Here is a 25,477-nt window from a genome sequence, read left to right as displayed (position 1 = left end):
CACACACACACACACATCCAACTCCAAAAACATGCAGCAGTTCCTTCCTCAGCAATGTCTGTGGGAGCAGGGGGCAGAGAAGGCAGCCAGAGGCTATGAACCTCCATCATCACTTTTATTTGTTCTGCTTGCTCAAGGGTACGACTATAAACTCAGAGAGCCATGGTGACAACACAACCCGAGCACCTGGGGTACAGGTCTCCAAGTTGGACCGTCTGACTTGATGCTCCTCAAGAGGCCAACCTGGTGAGCTTCATGTTCCCACCCCTCAGCTTACAGTCCTGGTTAAAGGAAGGATCCAAAGGAAATGGCTCAGTACTGACTCCAGACCCACCACATAGAGAGGCAGCTATAAGCAGTCATCTTGCTTATAGCTGTAGCAGCCATCCTGGTGTTGTGACATCCTTCACTTATGCTGCTTTAAGTTGGGTGAGGCCATAGGGTCTCATGCCTGTCCCACAGAGGGTAGGGAAAGAGTACTGAGATGCCTCTCCTGGCCTGCGCTGAGACTGAGCACAAGGGACTCTGTGTGGGTCAGGGCCTTGGCTGGCCAGGTAGGACAGGACAGGACCCTTGCTCTAGAGCAAGTCCCAGGCTCACTGGTTAGCTCACAGCCCTGGAGAAATGTCAGGAGCCAGTATGTGCACACACCTACCTGCGCACAATCGTGTACACCCGGGTGTCCTTGGTGGAGTGTGGAGAGAGCCCCCCACTTCCTCTGAAGCAGGGAGCATGAGGGTGGGAGAAACAGGACAGCCCTATGGCACAAGGCCAGTGAAGAGAGGCTCATGAGGCAGCTGAGGACCCCTCCTCAGCTGATACACCATCACTGGTGGGCCTCTCTTCCTCTGTAGTCCCAGTCCCTGGCAGGTCATCATCCGGCCCTGGGTGTCCATTGTTGATGGTTCTGCCCTGGTGACTCTGCTGCTTCTGTCGCCGGGTCTCCTTGTACCTCATGGTGATGTCCCTGCGGAGCAGCAGAGCTACCTCACTATCTGTCCCTGCAGCAGCCCGCAGCACAGGCCGCAGAGACTCCTGGGCATCTTTGTTCTGCAAGAGGCTACACCTGCTACAATTCTAGGAATGGCTGAGTAGAGGCCAAGCTAGAGCGTCAGCTAAAGGCAGGGCAGGACACCTTGAAACTCAGGGACCTGGATCTACCAGGCAGAGCCACAGAGACCCACAGAGAGTTCAGGGGTCAAGGCAGCTAGAGCCACAAGGCAAGGATGGGGAATGGATGGAGCCTTCTCTGTATTCAACCAAAGAGGGGGGTCAGACACCACGACAGCGAAGCCTGATGGCCTGGGGCCCCACTCACCGCAGGAAGAAGCGCCAGACAGTCCATGTAAGCACCAGGATGGAGCCAAGAGTCCAGCACTGGGAGATGTAGAAGGGCAGTGACAGAGTGAGTGTGTGCGGGTCATACTTCACCACGATGAGAAGCTCTGTGACTGTGATGGCTGCCACCAGCCAGGCCTGCTGGCCCAGCTTCCTGTGGGGCTTCCTGCAGAGAGGCAGCAGCTGCCTGGCTTGTTCAGCACCCAAGATGCCCTTGGGGCTCCCAGGCTCCGGCCTCCCACCCCCTAGGCCTTATGGAGGCCCTCACAGTTCATCCATGAAGTCGTAGATCTCACGCATGGCCACACCACCCACGTTCACGAAGAAGACCAGACGCAGGAGGACCAGGTAGTGTTCAGGAGGCATCCATAGCACAAACTTCAGGTAGAAGGTGTTCAGCTCTGCCAGTAAGAACTGGAGGATGGGAGAAGGTCAGTTCATCAGTTTGAGAACTAACCACTGGTGGTGCACAAATACAGTCACCAGGCTGCTGGGACTTACCACCAAGATGATGCCACACACGGCCAGCCAGCGGTGCAGGCTGGAGGCTGGCTTCCATTCAAAGCGTACCCAGCTGTAGGGCGTGAACTGAAAGGCAATCCTCTTCATCTTGCCCCTAGGAACCAGAGAGCCAGTAGCCTGAGGGCAATGGTTAGTCAACCAGCTTAATTCACATCACAGAACTACGGCCAGAACCTGTGAGCTAGTGTGTATCGCCTTCCACAAGGACAGGTGGGAGTGGTGGCCATGCCTTTACTCCTAGCACTCAGGGAGGTAGAGGTAGGCAGATCACTGTGAGGCCAGCCTGGTCTACAAAGTGAGAACAGGACATCCAAGTGTTTCTATGCAGAGAAACACTGTCTTGGAAAAAAAAAAAAAGACACAAGGGCTCTACCCTGTTCAAAATCCCATATTGCTACTGAGAGGGGACTATTATTCACAGGCCTGAGGCACCCAGACAGGAGGGGAGCCTCATTCCTTATTATCCCCAGGTTTTTTTTTTTTCTCTTTTGTGGTGCTAGGGACCAGGGTCTCAATCACCGTGCCCTCTACTTCTCCAGTGCTAGGACTATCTTGACTAACTTCTCCAGCTCTGTTTGGCAGGGTCTCTCTATTATGTAGCTCTGGCTCTCCTTGAATTCAGAGATCTACCTATCTACCTGCCTCTGCCTTTGCCTCCCAAATGCTGGGATAAACCTGGCTTTTTGTTGTTGACTGGGACAAGATCTTAGTATGTAGACTACGCTGGCCTGCCTACTTGGGATTACAGGTGTGTGCCACTATGCCTTGCTAATTTTTTAATTTTAATTTTTTGAAACAAAGTCTCATGTAGCTGAGGCTAGCTAGCCTCAAACTTACTATATACCTGAGAATGACTTTGAAGCTCCCACTTTTTTTGGGTTTTGACACAAATTCTCACTGGACTGCCTAGACTAGTGTTGAACTTCTCTGTTCAAGGAATTCTCCTGCCTCAGCTTCCCAAGCAGTGGAACCTGTAGGTGCACGCCACCACTCCTGTTATTTCTTAAATCTCCTAAGTAGCAGAGAGCTTGGGTATAGGGGTGCACACTAGTACTCCCAGGAATTGGGAGGCAGGGGCAAGAGTCATCCTAGACTACATAGCAACTTTGAGGCCAACCTGGGCTGTATGAGAGGAGGATTGGACAGGCTCACAGCCTCTTGAGCGAAGCAGGCCAGGGAGCCATATGGAGGAATATTAGGTAACACTCTACCACTGTAATGTCTGAGAAACAAAGACCCATCTTGCTTGCCACCCTCCCAAGTAGAAAAGCCTTGTGCTTGTGGGCCCAGTGCTCCGTGGTTCCCTCCACAACTCCCAAGATGTACTTGTAGGTTGGAATGTTCCAGAGGCCCTGCCACTTATATGTCTTCAAGGACAGCCACTCGAGGGTCTTCATGCCACAGTAGATGCCCAGCCCGTTGCAGATGAGTACGTCCATGATCCACTGGGGCAGGAAAGGAGAGGCATTAAGCTCAGGGCCTGAGGAGACAGACCCGGGCCCACCCGGGCTACGCCTTGCCCTCTGCACCTACGTGGTCCCACCAGCACTCGCTGAAGTTGGGCAGCTGGTGCTCCAGGCTATACTCCAGGAACTCGAACATCACACTGATGATCATGCACATCCACCAGTCACGTATCATGAGGGTCTGTGAGGCGCAGAAAGCACCCCATCAGGCTTTGCCACTCACCTACTGCAGACCGTACGCCTCAAACAAACCATCCCTGCCTCCTGACCCCAGATCTGGTGGGTCCCTGTTAAGTGGAACAGATGGGCTATGCCTTTCTAACTTGAAGATTTTCAGCCGACGTGGAGGGGATTTGGCACTGAGCTCTAACAGGACGCCTGGTTCAAGCCGTGCGTTGGGACTGACAGGCAGCATTGCTGTGGGGTGCACCTGAATCCCTGGATGGCCTAGGCTTCCTGTCCTGCCATTTCCCTCATTCCCTTTTCCCAAGTGGCCGCAGTGCTGGGAACAGGACACAGATCTGAGCAGCAGGGTCAGCACCAGCACTTGAATCCTACCAAGAAACCTGGAAGTTTCTGGTATCGCACATACCAGAATGTATTACACATCCAGAATGGCACAGTGCTTCCCCCCTGGGGCTCACCTGCCTACCACTCAGGCCTGGATGAAGAGGGAACTAGACAGAACCAGGGTGTCAGTCAGGTAGTCAGCCTACCTTCAGATACCAGCCAATGAAGTGCGCAGGAACAAAGCCATCCAGCTTGTCCTGTAGGTAAGAAGGATGTGGCCCTGAGGCACCACCCCCACCTCAGACAGCCCCTCCCCCAGGCAGTCTCCTCTCCTGCAGTATCTTGGGCAAGGCTCCAGGAACCACGCAACCTCATGTTGTGCAGAGGTCCAGGGGCGTTCCCCTCCCCCTCACAACCCTCCAGGCTAAGGCCAAGTCAGAGTCTGGTAAGTGTGCTGCTGTGTGGACACCTTCAGATGACCATGCTGTCAACAGAGAGCAGGATGTACCTCTGAGGATCCTCATCTAACATGACAGGGCCATGGGCCTAGGCTGCATGTGCAGAGCCACACCACTGCCCTTCAGGAGCCAGAGGAAAAGCAGGAGCCTGATCTCACAAAACCAAGGGCAATCCTGGGCTGCCGAAGCCCCGTTGTTGAGAATACCCCTACCCAGATGTTGTGGAAGGGGTCGGTCTTGTTGTCAGCATCATAGATGAGGCAGTTGCCCCCGTAGTCCCTCTCTGGCAATGGGACTCCCAGCCTGGGATCCACATACTTCAGAAACTGCCGGCCATCCTGGACTGTCTGCAAAGCAGAGCCATTAGTGTGGTCAGGCTGAGCAGGGCAGCCTGAATAGAGTCAAGTCGTTTGTGGTGTATATGACTATATCTTAGTCAGGTTGTTACAGGGACAGCAGCCCTTCTACCCCAGCTAGGAGACCTGGAGGTGCCTTGAGTACCAGTGAGCCATCAAGGCACAAATGCCAGCTGTCTACAGCACTCTCTCCCAGGGGATGCTGGACCAGATGGCTGTCTAGAAGCAGCAGCACTGCACTGCTGCTTTCCCGCACAGTTCAGGGCCATGCCCAAGGACACAAGCCCATCTTCCCGATATGTATCTGCTGATAAGAGTTCTGTCCCCTCAGTGAAAGAAGCATTGGACACAAAAGAGGAGGGGGGCCCCTGGAGCAAACCACAAGGCAGGACAAAAAGGAGTCTCAAAGGCCTGGAGAGCAAGAGAGATAGCAGAGGTCCAGCAGAGGAGGCAGGAGAGAAAATACAGACAAGGAGAGGAAGTGGGAACAGACTGGCCAGCTTCGAGTCTTGTCCCTGATCTGAAAGTGGGGTTCACCTGTACCTGGTGTGGAGACTCGACAGATGGCCATCTTGTTAATGCTGTGTTTCCTAGAAACTGGCAAGACTTGAGGACATGTCGAGGCAGGAGTGTACCTGAACCACCTTCCAGCTCAGGCCCCAAGGCCTCAAATGAAGTCAGAAAAGGTGAGTTCTGGGCTTGACAGAACCTTAGGATCCCTAAGGGTCCCTGTTCCTCAACAAGTGCTGCTTCTGTGCAACATAATCAACCCTGAGACCCCCTGACTCTTGTAGAGGGCGGAGTGGGCAGAAGGGAAGTGGACTGCAGGAGGACCTTCAAGATAGAGCACCTCAGCTGGTATGATTGCAGTGTGGAGTGCACACGTGTGGAGCTGTTCTCTGTACACCTGACCAGCAAAACCAGTTCCCAGACTGCAGTCTCTTAAGACTGTCCTCTATCCTTCAGGAAGGGGGCCCTTGGGAAAAAGGCCGACTCCAGGGCCCAGGCAGGAGTGTATACAATTGGAGCATCTTATGGTGTAAGTCAGGAAGGGCTTCAACCAACAAAAACCAAGAACCCTTAAAGAGGAGTGTGCCAAACAAGGTAGAAACTAGGTGAGAGTGGCCAAGGCCTAAAGATCGTCAGTAAAAGAGGTAAAAGAGGCATTGGAGCACAACCTGAAACAAAATAACTTTGAGTCATGCTGATCACACAAATTATTAGCTACTTAACACATGGTGGAAAAGGGAGGTTTTCCTTAAGAGGAAGTCCAATAATGGACACACAATCCTGTGCTAGTGGAGCCCAAGTCTTGGCTCCTCCCTCTACATAGACAGCACACAGAAACTTCCTGCTAGAGAGTAGACAGAAATAGGCAATAAAAGGGCTGTATGGGAGACCTTGGGAGGTGCTGCATATCCACAATCAAGGTCAATCCTACCCAGGGACGCCCCATCGACGGACAGCTTATACCTTAAATCCGGTCAAATACTAACAAATACATCAGACAAATTCAAACTCTGATGCCAAAGCCAGAAAAAAAAAAAAACAAAACAGTTCCAGGAAATCAAAGACAAGAGTCTCGTGAATATGAATGCAAAGACTGTCAGCAAAATACTAGGAGGCTGAATCCAGACGACAGACAGTTGTATGCCACCACTTCATCTCAGGAATGAAATCATGCCAGGCACGGCAGTGCACACCTATGGCTGCAGCTCGGGGAATATAAGCAGAACTTACATGAGCTGCAAGCTCAGGCCCAGCCTGGGCTACACAACAAGACCTTGTCTCAAAAACAAAGCAAAACAGAACACCCCAAATAAACCACATTTTAAAAACTAGTGTAAACTCCATTATCAATAAAGGGAAAACTTACATTACATCTCATTTAATACGGAAAATGTATTTGATGCAAACTAAAAGCCTAAAATCTAATAATGAAAACACTCATCCAGATATGACTAAACTGCTTCCTCTTGGTGACGGCTTCTGGGAAGTCAGAGCTCTCATTACACAGCACACTCCTACAAGATCAAGAACCAGTTAAGGAGGTGCATGCTTGTGATCAACACATTTCTGGAAGGCCTAGTTAGGGGAGTCAGGCAAGAGCAGGAAACAGAAGGTGCCACATTGCAAGGAAGTGTGGCATCATCCGCCCACAGATGGTGGGATCTAGAAAGCAGCAAATCCTACAGAAGTACCGGTGCTGGTGAGTTTAGCAGGGTCACCGGACATGCATTAACATGAAAAGAAACTCTTTCTACACCCTATTAACAAGAAATCTAAAAACTGAGAAAGTAATTCCACTTATAAAAGCATCAAAATGAGTAAAATACTTGGCAATAATTTAACAAAGGAAGTATAAAACATATTATGAAAACTATAAATAGACATCCCGTGTTCACGAATCACAAGACTTAATAACATTAAGATGGCAGCATTCTAAACTGATCAATGCAACCCCTGTCAATCAACATCTCACCTGCTAGGGCTGGGGTGTGGCTCAGTAGTAGAGCACTTGCCTAGCATGCAGGAGGCCTGGGTTCCATTCCCAGCACTGCAAAGAAAGAAAAAGAAATCTCATGGGCTCTTTTACATAGCCAGAAAGTGATTCTAGCATTCATTTGGAAATGCGGAAGATCAGCTGACACAGGGCATCTTGAAAGAGAAGAACAAAGTGTGGAAAACTGCATTGCTAGCTGACCGACCAGACAACCACCAGCCTCTGCAGAGCTGCCAGCCTATTAGAAGCAGGGTCAGCCTGAGAACTACACAGCCCAGAGGAGCCCAGAAGATGGGACACCTAGGTGTGCTGCAGTGTTTTCCAATGACTCTGTGGCAGGAAAAAAGACAACCAAGAGACGACACCTTATACCCATTAGGATAGTCACTGCCAGCAATGCCTTCGCGGAGCACTCACACAACAGAACTGACAGAAAGGCTATCAAGATAAAGCAGCAGAATTCTAAGTCAGCGCCGGTGGGATTCAGGATGGCAGAGCCATGCTGAAAGGCAGCCTGGCAGCTCCTCAAACCATGAAAGGCACTGTGCGGTGTGACCAGTGAGAGCACTACGGCCTGTCCAAGAGAGAAATGGAAATGTGTCCACACAAGGCCTGACAGGAGTGTTGAGGGCGGCTCAATCACAAACGCTCCAAATGGGAAACCGAGTGCCTCAGGTCTGCTGAGTGGGCGGGATGTAGTCCCGAAATGTCTCTCAGCCACAGGAAGAGGCACTGTGTGATACAGCTGGGCGGACCGCAGAGGTCCTATATGGGGTAGCAAGGGTTCACATGGTCCACTCGGACTGTTCTAAGTCTTGACAGATGGCAGGTAACTGGGGGTGGGGGGCAGAACAGAGAGAATGAGTTTTCTAGAGCTGGAACTGTTCCAGCTAAGAGGTTCTGTACACGAACACGGACCCAGCCCTGAATAACTGCCCCAGATGGTGATTTAGCACAACAAAAGCCTGGCCCCTCACTCACAGAGCTCAGAGTTCAGTGACTGAGGCAGAGTGGACCATTAGTGAACACACAGTGTGCCGCTCCATCTTCGCCTCCCCACCCCCTGCTGAGTTGCCAGTCCACCAGCTTCAGGTAGGCCAAAGTTCCTAAAGCTGCAGCTGCTCAGCTCCAGGCCAGGGGCAAACCTGTTTGACTGCACATTACCTGCCTTGTAATCAGATGAGCTGTCTGCCGTGTCTGTCCCTGCTTGCATACAGACACGGCGCAACCTGTGCAGCACCCACACTGACAGCCCTCCATAAGGGCCCGCCTGGGGGTGAGACAGTTTGCATCTTATCTGTGCTGGTCCAGCCTGGCTTCCTGCCAGTGCTCTGGGGACTGAGAACTCAAGGCCTCCTCTATTAATATTCCTGTTTTATCGACCAAGAAAAGCTGCTTACCTGGAAGAGGATGAAGATGAGAAACAACTCGTAGACCACACTAACACACAGCCAAAACCGCCAGTAAGCTACAACAAAATAACAGCAATGTCAGGGGCTCTGTCCTGGGGCTCTAGGCCCCACCCAGCCTCACGGGGCTTCTGATCACAGACAGAAGGGGGTGTTTAGGGGTCCTTTGTAGACTCTTTATAAGCAAGGCCTAAATGAAATTACACAGAGCGCTGCCCTTTGAAATGTGAAATCATTTCCTGGAGTCCTGAGGCCTTTCATGTCATTTGCCTTGCTGCAGAGGTCCAGAAGGCCTATGGTGTTGGGAGAAGTTGTGATGGCCTGATGGCCGTATCCTGCTCTTATAGGTACTAATTATGCTTTGGACCTGCACCAGCTTTTCTGCTGGACACCCTTTTCAGGGATAAAAACCTTCTAATGCTAATGTGTCCAATTTTTTTCTTTTATCATGAATGAGCATGAAGTTTTCTTCAGCATTTAGGAAGGTGTTTTAACACAAACCATATCAGCAGACTTCTGATACTGAAACATCTTTCCATCCCTGACGACACCATGGTACCTGAACAGTCAGAGAGGCTCCCTGCATTCAGAGTATGGGACTTGATCTGCTTGGTTGGGAATGACCAACCCTGACAGATAGGAAACATGATGTGGGAAGCTCTTTATGGAATTTGCTCATGTTACTCTCAGATACGGATGGTGGTTATGAATGTTCTTCCCCTTAACAGGGGAAGAGCCTGTGTGAAAGTCTTCACCGTGGAGGGTAGTAAGATGACCTATACCACTGGAGTGTGTCTCTATATACAGGGAGGCTCCCTTAAGAGAAGGGGCAGGTACTTGAAGTCACCACATTCCCAGGAGGAACCTCTTATGTCATCAGTTCTGACCCTGAAATCATCTCTTCAGCTATTGCTGTTTCCCTTCTTTCCCATACTCTTTCCAAGAAAGGGCCCAAATCAGAAGCTGAACCATCCGAATCTTTGTCTCCTTTAGGCCCATCCTACATATCCTGCTGCCTCTACATCCTCACACCCCACCCCTAAAAAACTCCCCTGACCTCTCCTGTTGGTGGGTTTGATTGATGTCAGCATCCCTTGTCTACCCAAACATAAAATGTGAGAAAGGATCAAAGACAGCTTGGCTGTGCTGGGGATGGCACTGAGCCCCAGATTTTGGAGACAGCCACAGATGAAAGAACTAGAGAAGGGGCTGGGTCTGTAGCTCTGTGGTAGCGCACCTGTACAGTATGCATGAGGCCCAGGGCTCAGCTCCTAGCACAGCATACAGACAAAACAAAAACAAAAATTGAACCAAGGAGGGAAGCGGTTTCAAAGAACCACGGCCTATTTTAAGGTGTTCACTTGGAATCATAGCCAATTAAAGTTTCCAAATAAAGTAACTCCCCAGACATGTCAGCTGAAACCTCATTTTGCTGCTCTAATGAGGCCAGGCAGATAATGGCCCCAGTAGAGACAGCCTGACTTGGTCTTCCTGAGTGTAGACCAGTAGGTAGGGTGGAGGAAAGGGCCCTGCAGAGAACCCCTCCTCCTGGAGCGGAACACCCCTTGAGCTGTCCCTCTCGTGTACTACTTGTTGACCTCTCGTTAAGCTACATCACACTCCTTTTGACTGGAGGCCCCAAGGGTTCCATGCTCAATATATGAACAAAAAGTGAGGTGGGAGGTAGCTCAGGACAGACTTTCTACAGAATGGTGCAGAAGCTGGAGCTATGTAAAGCAACTATACTGGAAGGAAGGGCAGAGCAGAGCTCTCAAATTCACTCAGGTGAGGATGCAGGTTAAGAGGGAGTGGGCTCCTGGGGCTTGGTAACACGTCTTCAATCCCAGCACTTGGGAGACAGAGACAGGCATATATCTGAGTTGAAGACAGCCTGGTCTACATAGTGAGTTCTAGCAGCCAGGGCTACACAATGAGACCCTATTTAAAAAGAGGGAGAGGAATAACATTTAAGTACTAGGAGCCAGAACAGTAGTTACTTAGCTCAGAGCCCTGTGGGAGCCTCTGAAAGCTTTAAAACCTTTCAGACATGGTGACTTGTGCTTGCCAGGGCATCGGGCTTGTGCCCCTGGACTAGAGAACCTGCATGTCTTATAGACACTTCCAGCGTCCAGTGCAGAAGCAAGTTACTGCCAGTTGGCCAGTGTGGTCCCATCTGTCAAGCTCACTGAGACGTGGCATCTAAGAGGGAGGAAGCAAGCCTTACTGAATGGGCTTACAGCCCTCTTCTTCTAAACACAGGACAAGGACTTAGCAATTAGCCACCCCTCCCCACCTGTACAAACGTACTTTTACTGTAACAAAGCAAAGTGTACATACAACTTTAACTCTAAAACTGCTCATCTTTCCTTTCCAGTGAAACCAAATATACATGTGTGTGTGTGATTAAATTACAAAATAGAGAATGTCTACTCCAAATAAATTTTTACAGGTTCTGATTTTTCTACTGTGTGGTGAAGCTCAAGTCATCTTTTAGAGAGAAAAGTATTTCTAAAATGACATCTTAAAATATTAACAGTTAAGCTGGGCAGTGGTGGTGCATGCCTTTAATCCCAGCACTTGGGAGGCGGAGGCAGGCAGATCTCTATGAGTTCAAGGCCAGTTTGGTCTACAGAGCTAGTTCTAGAACATCTAAGGCCACAAAAAGAAACCCTGTCTCAAAAAAACAAAACAAAACAAAAAAACAAACAACAACAACAAAAAAGACCAAAACCAAAAACCACAATTAAACATGCCAAAGGAGACACCATGGTGCTAAAGTGAGTTGGGCACTTTGTAATTACTTCACTTTTCTGTGGCTCTAATCCAAACCCTAGGGAGGGAAGGCTGGATGGGTCAGAGGGTAGAGGACCACTGAGGTTATGAGTCCACTCAGTAATCTAGCAGCAATCACAGACTACACAGCCTGCTCAGGTCCCTAAAGGGCCCAGCTCAGAGCTTCTGTACCTCAGGGGAACTGTGTTCACAGCGTCAGATCTAACTCACCCCTTGACAGACATTCCCCATTCTTGAAGGCTAACAAACTCAAGGCTAATCCCTACCTCTTGCTCTTACAGGGGTTTACTAAACAATCAGGTAAATACACTGATACATGTGGCAAAACCTCAAGACTGCCTAATTTACAAAACAATACAAAAACAAAACCCAGGGAAAAAACATCAGTGTTGTGGCACTTGCTTGTGGCCCCAGTATTCAAGAAGGGAGGCAAGGGAATTTCTTGAAACGAAGAATTTGATAATAGCCTGAGCAATAGTGAGACCCTCAAAAATAAGTAAATAAATATACACAACACATCCAAATTTAAGTGTTTATTTTTTTAAACGCCTAAAAATAGTTTCTGTAGCTCCACAGTTTATATCCCATTGAGACAGAAAAGAAACATGTTTCTAAACATATGCCAAGGCCCTTAAATGACACCAACCACGTTGCAGCCTCAAAGGCTTCCTCACTGAGCTCTGGGCAGTCAGGTGGGTGGGTATGGCCTCCAGCTGGGGTTCACAGGGGGCACTCTGATGATACAATTTGTTAGAACGTGGGGTAGGGATGACGAAGACAGCACTCAACAGCTACCCTTGGGTCTCCAGCCCCCTACGATCCCAGGGCATCCTGGTCTGCAGGAGGAGGGTGAGCCACAGGACAGGAGAGAAACAAGCGCAGGAAGAATAGTCAGCTCTCTGTGCCGTGGGGTAGCGCCACAGGAGGAGCTGGCACAGGGGGACAGGACAGTCACGTCCCGCAGCACACAGACCGCAGCTGCTCGGAACAGGAGGGCTACGTGGCACACACGGAGAAAGAAACTGTGAGTTACCTGGATGAGGTCTGGAAAATGGCCCATCTTTGGCTTGTGTGACTCCAAAACATAAGAAAACCAAAATACTGGCCACAATACCTCTGCAAATAAAGAACAAACAGCCCCTCAGTGTCCGTAAGCTTCCTCCAGGCAGAGGTGGGAGTAGCAGGGACCCCAGCTGACGCCCATGTTCTGCCAGTCCCTGGCATGCAGAAGCAGGTGTAAGGAAGTAGCCCTCAACTCAGTCTGGCAGCTACTGGGTAGGAGCTGATCTACAATGGCGCACTCCACCTCAACAGCCCAAAAGCAGCACCAGTCAGATGTCCTTGTGTTAGGTTTCTCTTGTCATTTACAGTGTCACCAATGACCCACTTGAACACATGATGATTAGACCTCGTAAGGCCTTTGGAGAATGTCAGGATCTAATGGCTACCTAACAGCACAGGCCTAACAGGTCTTCCCAGAGTTCCTGTCCTGTTGGGTCACCACCTCCAACACCAACGTGCTCTTGGAGAAACAAGACAAAAGAGTAAGTAAAATACACACATGTAGACCAGGGCACACTGAGAACAGGGCACGGAAGTATGGACCCCACAGAGCCCGGGCTACACTGCAAAGTGATGCCACTGCTCTGCTTACCTGAGACAAGCCTGTGTCACACCCATCTGTGGCCATCAGTGTGCCTCAACTACACAGTCACGCTGTGGTGCAAGGCAACATATAGCCATGTAGGCTGGGTGGTAAGGAACTTGTGATTTACAAGCATGAGTTGTAAGAAGTACCTAAGTACTTGAAAGTATGTCAGCTGAGCAGAGGTGACATAAAAGGAAAACAAATGCCTTACATTTTAAAGAAATACACTTTTAACCAAATAAAGTTCACACTTTACCCTGTTTCCTCAGTTCCCTCTAAAATCCTCCTCTGCCCAGATGTCTGTGTAGGGCCTCACATGCTCACAGGTCTTCCCTCCCATCTCTGTAGTCTCCTCAGTTGGTGGCAGAGGCTGTTTCTGATGCTCCAGGTGGGTGTGAGCAGGACTGCTCAGCCTGTTCGTAGATGCCCTGCTGCTTTCCTCACAGCAAGACTATGGCTGTGGGCTTGAGGAGAAAGACCCAGGGGGCAAATGCCCCTCAGTCACCAACTATCAGTTCCACTGTCAACCTGCTCTGTTTTTTAGGACTCTGATGCCTCCCCTGAGCACAGCCCCTTCTCTACTACAGAGAAATCCTCCATCCCCTTGATGAGCTCTAGGAAGGAGCAGGAAAGGTGCAGGGCTTAAAGTTTCTTTGGGCAGAGTCTACCATTCATATGGCATTTCCTCTGCATGGGAGCCAAGCCAGTTGCCCGTTTCTTGATTTAATCACTTATCTTACTGTGGACTTGTGGATATGAGATTACATGTTTTGGATAATGTTCCAACACCACTTTCCACTTTACTGATTTTGCTGCTCAGCTTTGCCTTAGGCCATAGCTGGGATATGACCTGAGTTTTTCTGAGTAGTTACAAACACAACAGGAACCTCTAGGCCTCTAGGCCCATTTTGGGCCTTTTTTTTTTTTTTTTTTTTTTTTTGGCCTTAGTCTTGCCCTTAGAATGACATCAAGAAGCCTGGGTCTCTCAGCGAAGAACACCAGAAGATCTGGTTGCTGAGTGTACCTGTTGCCACTAGGGTGAAGCTGGCTTTAGTCTCTGAGTTTAGAGAATGGCAAACACTTGCCTTCACCAACCTATGTCCACACCTATACAGTTACTCTGGTATCTGTAGAGTGTTGGTTTCAGGATCCTCTAAGGATAATGAAATGGGTGAACATTCAAATCTTTTACATCCAGTGCTATGTGTATAACCACATATATCTCCCGTTTGCCAAAATCATCTCTACACTGCATATACTAGCTAATACGGAATGTGGCTTAGCTCACAACAGACGAGGAAAAAGTCCATACATGTTCAGTGTAGATGTGGTTCATCTTCGAATGTTTTCATTCTTTTTCTTTTCTTTTCGAGACATGGTTTTCTGTGTAGCCCAGGCTGTCCTGGAACTCAGTTTGTAGACCAGGCTGGCTTTGAACTCACAGAGATCCACATGCCTCTACCTCCCAAGTGCTGGGATTAAAACTGTGCCACCACCACCCGGCCTGAAATGTTTTCCTAAAGAAAATTCTAGTTACTTACTTACATACTTACCTACCTATTTACTTTTTATTCACTATTTACTTATTTATGTGTGCGTGGCTGTTTGGCCTGCATGACTGTCTGCACCACATGTATGCGGTATCTTTGGAGCCCAGAAGAAGGAATTAGAACTGCAGTTACAGACAATTGTGAGTTGCCATGTAGGTGCCGAGTCTAGAACCTAGGCCTTTCGGAAGAGCAGCCAGGGCTCTTATTCACTGAGCCATCTCTCCAGCCCCTTTCAAATGTTTCCAAAGTTTGACTGAACTCTAAGAGATGAAGCTGGAGGATATGGGAGGCTGAAGTATTATAGATTACATATATTTCTCTGTATTTGTATTTGTATATACTACCTGTATTTGTACTGAGCTAAACCTGAGTTTGTTTCTGATGTTTCCCAGTGGGAACAGTTCTGACCTCTGTCCTCTGGTGACCCAAAACCCTCACTGGTTCTGGCATCTGTCACATAATCAAAGACACAGCAGCAGCAAGTGTCCAGCTGTCCATGGGCCCAGCTGTCAGCTGCTACAGGGGCTCTTGCAGCCTCTGTCTCTGTTCTTACAGCCTCCATCTCCTGGCACCTCAGGACGCAGTGCATCTATAAACTGATTCTCTTGTCAGTACGCCTTCTTTCTAAGCGTCCCAGCAGCTGTCAAAGACAGGTTTCTTTTGTTTGTGTGCATGTGTGTAGCACTTGAAATGAAACCCAGGACCCAGACATAGTGCGAAGCAAATGCTCTACCACTGACCTCACCTCAGAATCATGCTCCTGGACCACATGTGAGTTTAATGGAGCTGGAGAGAGGGCTCAGTGGTCAAGAGTGCCGGATGCTTATCTAGAGGACCTGGGTTTGATTTCCAGCACTATCAAGACAGCTTATAACTATCTCTACAGTTCCAGGGGATCTGTCATGAGCACCAGACACAGAAATGGTATACGGATATAAACTCAGACAAAACACCTATTCACATAAAATTCTGAGAGAGAGAGGAGGGAGAAAGGGAGGAAGGGAAAAGGGAAAGAGGGGGAGAAAGAGACAGATATAGAGATATAGAAAGGTGGGCTGGAGAGATGGCAAAGAGGTTAAGAGCACTGGCTGCTCTTCCAGAGGTCTTGAGTTCAATTCCCAGCAATCACATGGTGGCTCATAACCATCTATAATGAGATCTGGTGTCCTCTTCTGGCCTGCAGGCATACATGCAGATAGAGCACCATATACATAATAAATAAATAAATCTTAAAAAAAAAAAAAAAGAGAGTACTGGCTGCTCTTCTAGAGGACCCAGGTTCAATTCCCATCACTCACATAGCAGCTCACAACTGTCTATAACTCCAATTCTAGAAAATATGATACCCTTATATAGACACACCAATGCACATTTTAAAAAACAAAATTTAAAGAGAGAGAGAGGGAGATTGAGTAATGCCACTCTGCATCCCTATTAGTAATGAGTAAATTCCTGCGGTCTCAAATCCTTATCAGTTTTTGGTGGGATCTCACTGTTTTGGTCTGAGATACCCTGTGACGTCTGTGGTATACATTTCATATGCTGTTTCTCTCTTCTGTTTCCTTCTCGGTAAAGTATCTTTTCACACCCAAGTGCAGGTTTCAGCAAGGTGTTAGACGCCTTGTAGCTGGAGTTACAGCCCATTATGGCTCCCAGCCATAAGTGCTGAGACCTGAACTTGGTTCCTCTGCAAGAACAGTAGTATTCTTAACAGCTGAGCTAGCCATCTCTCCAGCCCTCTGTTCAGGTCTTTGGGTCAGACTTAACCTTACTTTCTTTATTATGCTGTCCAAGCTGGTCTCCTATTCATGGCTTCAAGCAATCTCCTGCCTCAGCCTCCAGAGAAGCTTGGAGTGCGTACACGTGTGTACAGATTTATTTGTTTTTCAAAACCGGGGTTCTCTGTGTATGGCCCTGGCTATCCCTGAACTCACAGAACTCTGTCTGCCTCTGCCTCCCGAGTGCTGGGATTAAAGGTGTGCACCACCATGCCTGGCTTGTACCAGATTTTAATTATATTGCTTCTTGTTAAATTGTGTTTGCCTGTTTGAAAAATGTGGGTGGGTTTTTGTTTTATTTTTGAGAAAGGAGGCAGGATCTTGCTCTGCAGCCCAAACTAGCCTTGAATCTAGGATTCTCCTGCTTCAAACTCCTCAGTGCTGAGAATACAGGTATGTGCCATCAAGTCTGGCTTTCAGATTTGTAAGCTGTAAATGGAATGGACAGCTCACTGAGAAGGTGAGAGAACCTAAGTGTTCCCAGGTCAAGACACCAGATGACAGGTCATGAGCATGTATGTGGTGCAGCTTACCAACAGTACTGACAGTCCACAAAGACATACATCCCCTGGTGAGAGGAAGAAGCCAGGCACAGGAGAGTAACATAGCAACGTCACTCCTGGGAAACCAGAACACGTAGTGTGAGTCTCAAGGCTGTACAGTGTTTGAAGTCCTGGCTATTCAGGAGGCTGAGGCAAAAGGATTACTTGCGCCCTGGAGTTCAAGAACAGACTGGCAGTTGGGTGCGGTAGAGTATGCCTTTAATCACAACACTTGGGAGGCAGAGGTGAGTGGATCTCTGTGAGTTCTAGACCAGCCCGGTCCACATAGTGAATTCCAGGACAGCTGGAGACCCTGTCTGAAACATACTTATCCACATCCACCTACCCACCTACCCACAAACACACACACACTGCCAAAAACAAAACAAAACAAAAACAAAAAAACAGAAACAACCCACAAAACCAAAAAGCAATAACCAGAACGGCAATACAGTGAACCCCCCCCCGACTCAATCTCAAAAACAAAAAGCAATGATACACAAGTTGAAATTAAAGACTACAAAAGGGGCAGAGGAGATGGCACAGTAGTTAAGAGCATTAGCTGCTCTTGTAGAGGACCTGGGTTCAGTTTCCAGCACCTACCTCAGAAGGTGCCTGAAACTCCAGTTCCAGAGGGCCCAATGCCCTCTGCTACCTGTGGGCACTTATGTGCAAATAGCACACACAACTCACACAGGCACACAGATATACAAATAAAAAATTAAATACATCTTAAAGTGTTAAAAATAAATCTTGGGGTGCTGGAGAGATGGCTTAGTGGTTAAGAGCGTTTGCTGTTCTTGCAGAGGACCCGGATTCAGGTTCCAGATCCCGTACTGTAACTCACAACTGTTTGTAGTGCCAGGGTAGTCAACATCCCCTTCTGGCATCTGAGGATACTCACTTACCTATCCCAATACATAGCTACACATAAGTAAAAATATAAGTTTTTAATGAAAAATAGTCAGTTGGGTGGGGTGATGCACGCCTGTAGTCTCAGCACTATGGGAGGCAGAGGCAGGAGGATCTCTGTGAGTTTGGGGCCAACCTGGTCTACAGAGTGAGTCCAGGGCTGAATAAAGAAGCCCTGTCTCAAAAAAGAAAAGAAAAAGAAGTAAGTCTTGGGGTTGTCTCTGTGGTAAAGTGTTTGCATGGTATATGTGAGGGTCTAAGTTCCATCCACAACACTACAAAAATTATACGGTATTTTCTACAAGGCTGGTGAGATGGTTTAGCAGGTAACATGCTGGTTTCTAAGCCTGACAGGTTGAGTTCATCCCTAGGATCTGCATGGCAGAAGGAGAAAAATCAACTCCCACAGGTTGTTTTCTGACACTTCCATATGTGTGCAATGTGCATGCTTGAAGGCACATATACATGTACACAAATCAAACAAATGTAATCAAAAATTATTTTTTACACAGGAAGCCTACCCCAAACGCATAGGAAACCTCCCACATATTCCCAGGCAGGGGCAAATAGCAGGTTCCAGGCTCTGCCAGAAGACTTCCAGGCCAGAAAGGTCAGTTCCTTCATGCTCTGGAAGAGACAGAGAGCACGAAGGATAGATATCCAACGCTCCCCTGGAGGAGCAGTGAGGAGTGAGGCAGCTCTGGGAAGAGCTGGGTGCAGGGGGGTCGTGCCCACACAGGTCCACCCTGCCACCATCCTTAAGCCCGGAGGTCTGGGCTCCTGGACTCCCCAGGGTCTGGGTCACCTGGCATAGACAACAGGACCAACACCTTAGGTGGACAACAGCTCTAACTGCTCTGTCTGGCAGCTGACCGGTGACTACTCCAGGACACGTTTGCATGTTCTTGGCTCTTCAGAGGGAGGGTTGCGCTCTTCCTTGAGACAGCTCTTATCCAGGGACATCAGAGCTGGGCATCTTTAGCTAAACTTCTCATACAGAGGAACTTTTTTGGGGTGCAGGATGTGGCACTAAGGATTAAACCCTAGGCTCCTTAACCATATATCTAGCCCCTAGAGAACACCTTTGGGGATACAGCCAGGTCCCATCTCTTTGGACTTCTTACTGTACCTCGCAGATGCTACTGACTCTCTATGCCGGGGTATACACAGAGATATGGTACACAGCCATAACTAGCTGGAACTTTTATGGAGACCAGGCTAGCTTCAAACTCATAGAGATCTGGGTATTCTGCTTCCCAGTGCTAGAAAGGTGTGTACCACTATGTCCTTTTTGTTTTATGAGACAGGGTCTCATGTAGCACAGGCTGGTCTTGAACTCACCATGTAGCCAAGACTGGCCTTGAACTCCTGATCTTCATGCCTCAATTTCTCAACTAGGTTTATACGTGTGAGCAACCATATCTGACTAAAACTCAGTTCCACTTGAAAATTCCTCTGAGCAAATGTAGGTACAACCAAGACTCTGCTGCCTCCATACTCCAGGGTCCAGGATCTGCAGATGACCCCTCTGTTAGCACCAGGACAGGAAGGACAAAGCAGACCCAACCCAGTGGCCCAGGAAGCACAAGTCCTCTCTCAGCGTTAACTCCATCTCCTTAAAAGCATGCTGAGCTTAGTGTCCTAGCCTAGGACCTAGGAGTCTGGTGGAAGCCTTCCCAAAAGTGGAAGGAGGAACAGGCAAGCCTGTAGGTGAGAATGAGCAGAAAATGCTAGTATAGGCCAGGCCAGACATGATGGACAATGACAGAGGGACTGGTGGGCAAGCCATCCCAAGCTCAGAAGAAAAGAGGAAACTCCTGAGAGGGTGATTATGAGCTGGAAGTCACTAGGTGGTTAAAAAATAAAAATCACAGAGAGAATGGGTCAGGAAGAGCTGGGAAATGAGCCAGGGAGAAGGTACCTGCACTGTACCTTCAGGAAAAGGTGCAAGAAAGGCAGACTGGAGGTCCAGCAGGCTGACTGCAATGTCTCAGCAGAAGCACCCAGTTGTACTCAAGGACATAAGCTCCACTGTAAGGTTCACTGTTGGTGGCCCTACATCCCAGACAATCTGGGAATCCCATGTCCTGGGGTCTACCACACTGATGGTGAGCTGTCGGGTGTGATGTGGTTGCTCTCAAAGGCCCGCAGATATTGGGTGGGGTGGTGGCGTGACTACATCTTCATGTTCACACCATGCTCACTGTTACCCCATTCAACTCTTGCAGCCAAAGTACTAAGACCCCCATTTTTCAAAAACAAAATTTTGGCCTAGAAGTGTCAAGACCATGAAGGTTCCACAAGCCGGAGAGACAAGCAACCAGGGGGTCCCTGAAACCTCCATGGGCTTCTCACATCTCCCTTTGCCCCCTCGCAGAGCAAGCAGGACCTGCGCAGTCACAGTAACAGTCATTGGCCTTCCTTGCCACGTAGCATTCCAGGGCAGATACCCAGCCTAGAGAACCAGGGGGGGCATCAGAAAGTCTGTCAGTACACTGAAGTGACCTGTCCCTGTATGCCAGGGGCTGGCCTCAGAAGCTGGCAGTGCAGCAAGGACAGTGCTAGTGACCTGCTTGCTCTGGAGGATCGAGAAGCAAGGTCACAGGTGGTCATCGAATGCCCACCTGGCCCCTTACATAGTCTGTTTAAATATTTAGAAAGTGCTGGCACCAACACCACTGTAGAAGCATGCCAGTGAGGGGACCACCATGAAGGCTTCTGCAAAATGTCCCTATCACTTGAAAGGTGATGACTACTTGGGTCCTGGGCAAGAAATACTGCAAAGCTCCAAGGGAAGGTGTGGAAGCCAGTCTTAGACAAACCAGGAGAATTTAGAGCCTGGGCTGGCCAGAGCACCACAGAACATCACACTGTCTGAACATTAGCAGTTACCTCTTAGTGTTGTAGGCCGTGTCCTGAGGTGTTTCTTCTAGGAGAGTCACATAGCCCAGGGCACAGGTGAGGATGAACAGCACAGTTAAGGTGTGGGCACGCCTGAATCCAAAAACACACAGGCAGTGTCAGAGCAGAGACAGGATCACCAAGCACTCATGAGTTACCCAGTGTAGGACAGGGCCTGGCCTGCACTCCCAAGCTGACTGACCATTCCCAGGGGTACCAGAGAGGTCGGAGGGTACTGCCTACAGCACAGGTAGATATGGTCACACTAAGCCGGGCTGTGGTGGCACACGCCTTTAATCCCAGCACGGGGGAGGCAGAGGCAGGCGAATCTCTGTGAGTTCAAGGCTAGCCAGGTTACAAAGTGAATCTAGGACAGCCAGGGCTCTGTTACACAGAGAAACCCTGTCTTCAAAAACAAAACAAGAAAACAAGATATGGTCACATTACTAGCACAAGTTAAAAGCGGAAGGCTTGCCCCCTTTCCCCTCCAGTGATGAGGACTAGGCCTTACCTATGCTAGACTAGTGTTCTACCACTATCGTATGACCACAGCTCTTTTCCACAGATCTTGGTTACTTTATTGTTATCATAGTTTTTGAAGTAGCCAGTAAGCTGAGGGCATCCTTGACCATCTACAATCTTGAAAGGGATCTTTTATTTCTCCTCAATATACTAGGAATATCTGAAAATAACAGCTTTCCCTTGAGGTTAAATGTTCACCCTGTCATTAACACAGTCACAAAACTTAGCCTCTCCCGATCTGGGAAAGGTGAAGCAGGAAGGAGGATCCAGGAAGAAGGCATCAGCCAAACAAATGTACAGCAGGCAGTCTTCATAGTGTTTCAGTCAGTGATTGATGAAAAGGGAGCTCTACCTTATTGCTCCCTGTCTAGCTCAAAACACACACACACACACATACACACACACACACACACACACACACACACGCACCAGATTCCAAAGGCAGGTCATCTTTCCCCTCTCATAAAGTCAGGTTTGTGTACTGGTGCCTCCTACTCCTCAACACTGTGGACAGACACTGGGATGGTCTGGGTCTCATGATCTGGCCCAGGATGAGAGCTGACCTATGTAAACCTTGGGACTTCAATCACTGCTTTGGAACAGGCATGGGGACAAACTGGTTCCTTGCTGTGAGTGGAAAATACCAGTTGTTGTTCCTCCCTAGAGATGACCATGCTCCTCATGCTGAGTGGGTAGGAAGGAACCCTGCCAGAACCAATCAGGGAAACATGAAGGCATTTGCCAAGAAAGGAACAAGGCCTGCCCCAGGTCTTCAAGAGGCTCCTAGCCTGTTGTTACATTGGCCTTCTTGGCCTGCTAATCTGATAGTCAAAAAGGCATGAATTGTCAAATCATGCTTGCTAGATGTGGGCAAATCTAGACAAGTCATGGCCCACAGTGACCGATTGCTTAAATCTGACGCCGCAGAAATAAAGAACTACTGAGGATCTAATGCTGACGTCTGCCCCAACTCACTTAGAAGGCTCATCAGAGACGCCAAGCTTTAAGCACAGACTATTAGTTCTCAAATTGTCACAGAATCCATGCTTGTGGGAATAAGTTAGAAAGTAATACTTGAGGGGAGAGAGGGGCTGAAGAGATGGCTCAGAGGTTAAGAATACAGCCCTCTCTTCCAGAGGACCCAAATTGGAACCCTAGCGCCCACACTGCAGCTCAGCAGTCTGAAACTATAGTGCCAAGGTACCCAACACCCTCTCCTGGCTTCCAGGGGCATTTCATACATGTTACATACACACACACACACACACACACACACACACAGGCAGACCCTCAACACACACAAAATAAAGTTTAAATAAATGAAAGTTCCAGGATTGTTCTGGAGTCTGTTCTGGAGTCTGCTCAGTTCCTGATATATCCCCTAAGATAGTAATGGCACTCAGTAGAGGCCTCCAAAATATACACTGAGGGACTGAATGAATAAATGAATACAGAACAAGAAAGGTAAGCCAGCTACCTTGTCTCTCCAGCGGCCATGAAATGTTATTAGGGGGTGGTACCTCCCTCCTGTCCAAGAGGCCTGGTGGAGGCTGCCTGATAGAAAATGATGTTGAATATCCACTTGGGTAATTTACAGACCACCATGAATATGAGGCCAGTTACAGCCCTTTATTTAAGCAGAGGACCAAGAGCAGCTTCCTGCCACCAAGAACTCTTGGCCCTGAAGTAAGGTAATACAGGGTTTATAAAAAACAAAAACTAGGTAAGGACCAAGGATTTTATAAGCATCATTTTCCTACAAGGGTAAAGGTACCCTTTGTCTTGTCAGGCAGGATGTGATTGGGATGGTGTGAGGTCAGTTATGGGGTTAGTCTTGAGCGCAGTTATGGGTTCAGGTAGCAAAAGCCTGACTTTTTCTAGGCCTTTTCAATGTCCAAAGACCTCAAAGGTCCGACAAGTCCATTGGCACTAGCTCTGGTACCATAACCAACCCACATTTTCAATTTTCCCACAGTCTCATTTCAGAACTCACTATGTCGACCAGCCTGGCTTCAAATTCACAGAGATCCACCTGCCTCTGCCTCCTGAGTGCTGGGATTGCTTCCTTTCCTTCTAGTGTTTCCACAGTCACCTGAAGGTATCTTACTGAAAAGCAGTGCTGGTTGGATCCCTTGCAGAAGCTGTCCATAACGTGGGGAAGGTGCTAATAATCTAAGGTCCGGAGGCAAAGCAATCCCCCACACCCAACCCACTTTCCCGCTATTTCAACTGTATCTCAACAGAGCCGCAGCTGCCACTCCCACCTGCAAGCCGGAGATACAAGCCAGCATTCAACAGAGTCCCTCAAAGGATCCTATCTGTGTGACAGCACCTTCTGAACTGGCCAATCACTCCCAGCCCAGGGTTCTCTCATTAGATGGGGGCTCTCAGCACTGCCACTGCTCTGTTCTCTCAGAGCTACTTTTTAGCATCGCCTCCACTGGGTATGCATTTGTCTCTGTGCACTTGAGTCCCTCATGTCTGCAGGACCCACCCTGGGACTCCAGGGTGGCATATGTGGGTGGAAACTGCCGTCTGAAGTAAAGAAAGGCAAAGCCGATTCTTCCATGAAGTGTGCTCTTTAGTACATGAGTTTCGTCTTTCTCACAGACGAAGAAAAGGTGAAGGCTTTGCCCAAGGTCATGGAGTCAGATCTTCGACTGGTCAGTCAGGGCAGTGGCATGGTCCTTCAAAGGAGCAAAACACCTGCAATTCTTAGGCACCCACTCGAAAGGCAGAGGGGACAGCCTGCCCAGAACTTGTCAGGGGTTGAGTTGTGCAGGCCAGGGTCACTGAAAAGGGTAGCAACGAGCATGAGCAAAACCTAGCACCCAGATATGCCATACCCACCAGGCCAATTCAGGGCAATGGCACTGGTGAGGAGCAGGGTACACCAGATGTCCAGTGAAGAGGAAACCTGAATGTCACTGATGTGTAGTGACAAGGCCTTCCAGAGCTCATCCCGGGGCTCCCCCGACCCGAAAAACACTCGCCATCTCATACGCAGACGGGGGATTCCATGACCGCTGAGCCCTGGTGAGGCGCTCCCCCGACTGATATGGGGCCTGACGGTCCCCGATCCAACCTAAACCGCCTGTCCCAAGCCCGGACGGACCCCGACGCGGGGAGACCCTCACCAAAAGAAGGTGTTGGTGCCATCGTCGTAGACCTCGGACTCGGTGCTGCGGCGGCCCTCGAACAGCGGAGATCCGGACCCTGAGCCCCCGGCGACTCTGCGCTCACCCCTCCGCATGGCGCCCGGCCTGCGCAGCCCCCCAGGCTGCGGGCGGCGGGCAGGGGTCTTGGTGCCGCCCGGCAGGGTCTCCGAGTGAGTGGGGCGGGGCCGTGAGGCATTGTGGGATGCGTAGTGCGCGCCGGGCCGCAGGGCATGCTGGGCGCGGGCGGCCCAGGCCCTAAGCTGCCAGCTGGGAGGGACGCGGTCCGGTTGCTAGGAAACCGCCCTGCGCTCCTTCTAGCAGGGAGACTGTTCTAGCTGCTGGCAGTGGCTGGTGTTGATAGAGTTCCGAACACAGGTCTCTGGAGACGCAGAGAATCAGCCAAACCGTTGTGGTGGTCCTAGCATGCAAACTAAGCACTCGGGGGGCTGAGGCAGGAGGATTGAATGAATTCTAGGACAGCCTGAATTATGCAGACAAACCTTGTCTTAAAAAAAAAAAAAAAAGCAAGAGAGTAGGGAGAGGGGGGCTATTACGGTGCTAGGGTGTGCTAGAGAGAAGGGGTTAGCAGTTAAGATCACTGGCTGCTCTTCTAGAGGACCAAGTTCAGTTCCCACACGCACATGGCAGCTCACAATCTATTCTAACTTCACTCCAGCTCCCTCTTTTGGGTTCTCGGGCACTGCACACTGGTGGAGCACAGATATATACATGCAGGCAAAAACACCTATACACATAAAAATAAATAAATTTTAACCAGATGTGATGCCATAGACCTTTAATCCTAGAACTCAGGAGGCAGAGGCAGGAAGTTCTGTATGTGTTCCAAGCCAGCCTGGTCTACATTGCAAGCTCCGGATCACCTAAGGCAACATACACAGTGATAGTGTGTCTCAATTTTTTTTAATTAATTAATTAATTAATTACTACTTTAAATTAACTGGACGAGTCAAGTTGGATAGTTGAGAGTAGTATGGATAGTTGCTGAAGGTACTAACATTTTTGCCATAGGGTAGAGAATGGGATATCTAAACTTGTATAAGGGTGTGGGTTCTTTTTCCATTTTATCAGTTGTGTTGGCATGCGGTGTCTC

At 49.1% G+C, this 25,477-nt stretch overlaps 1 protein-coding gene and 1 non-coding gene across 7 annotated transcripts; one reads left to right on the top strand and one right to left on the bottom strand.

Annotated features, from left to right (window-relative positions):
• Nucleotides 1-94: 94 nt before the first annotated feature.
• On the bottom strand, nt 95-24,588 carry Ptdss2 (phosphatidylserine synthase 2). Of its 6 annotated transcripts, XM_021646205.2 has the most exons (12): nt 24,346-24,585; nt 20,678-20,779; nt 12,389-12,471; nt 8,554-8,621; nt 4,507-4,641; nt 4,043-4,093; nt 3,394-3,507; nt 3,187-3,305; nt 1,840-1,954; nt 1,607-1,752; nt 1,319-1,504; nt 95-967 (listed from the first exon to the last, which is right to left on the bottom strand). In XM_021646205.2, the coding sequence occupies exons 1-12, from the start codon at nt 24,459-24,461 to the stop codon at nt 787-789; spliced, it is 1,416 nt and encodes a 471-aa protein (XP_021501880.1). In that variant the 5' UTR covers nt 24,462-24,585; the 3' UTR covers nt 95-786. The 6 variants fall into 6 exon arrangements, with proteins under 6 accessions (XP_021501880.1, XP_060238431.1, XP_060238440.1 ...); XM_060382448.1 differs by lacking the exon at nt 12,389-12,471 and having other exon boundaries at nt 24,346-24,364; XM_060382457.1 differs by lacking the exons at nt 8,554-8,621; nt 12,389-12,471; nt 24,346-24,585.
• Trnaa-agc (transfer RNA alanine (anticodon AGC)) lies at nt 7,143-7,213 on the top strand. The gene has a single exon. It is a non-coding gene; the product is annotated as a tRNA-Ala (tRNA).
• Nucleotides 24,589-25,477: the final 889 nt, after the last annotated feature.

This window comes from Meriones unguiculatus, chromosome 1 (assembly GCF_030254825.1).
Source record: "Meriones unguiculatus strain TT.TT164.6M chromosome 1, Bangor_MerUng_6.1, whole genome shotgun sequence".
NCBI classification, from domain to species: Eukaryota; Metazoa; Chordata; class Mammalia; order Rodentia; family Muridae; genus Meriones; species Meriones unguiculatus.
Note: the sequence above shows the minus strand (reverse complement) of the source record. Positions and strands in the feature narration are given on the sequence as shown.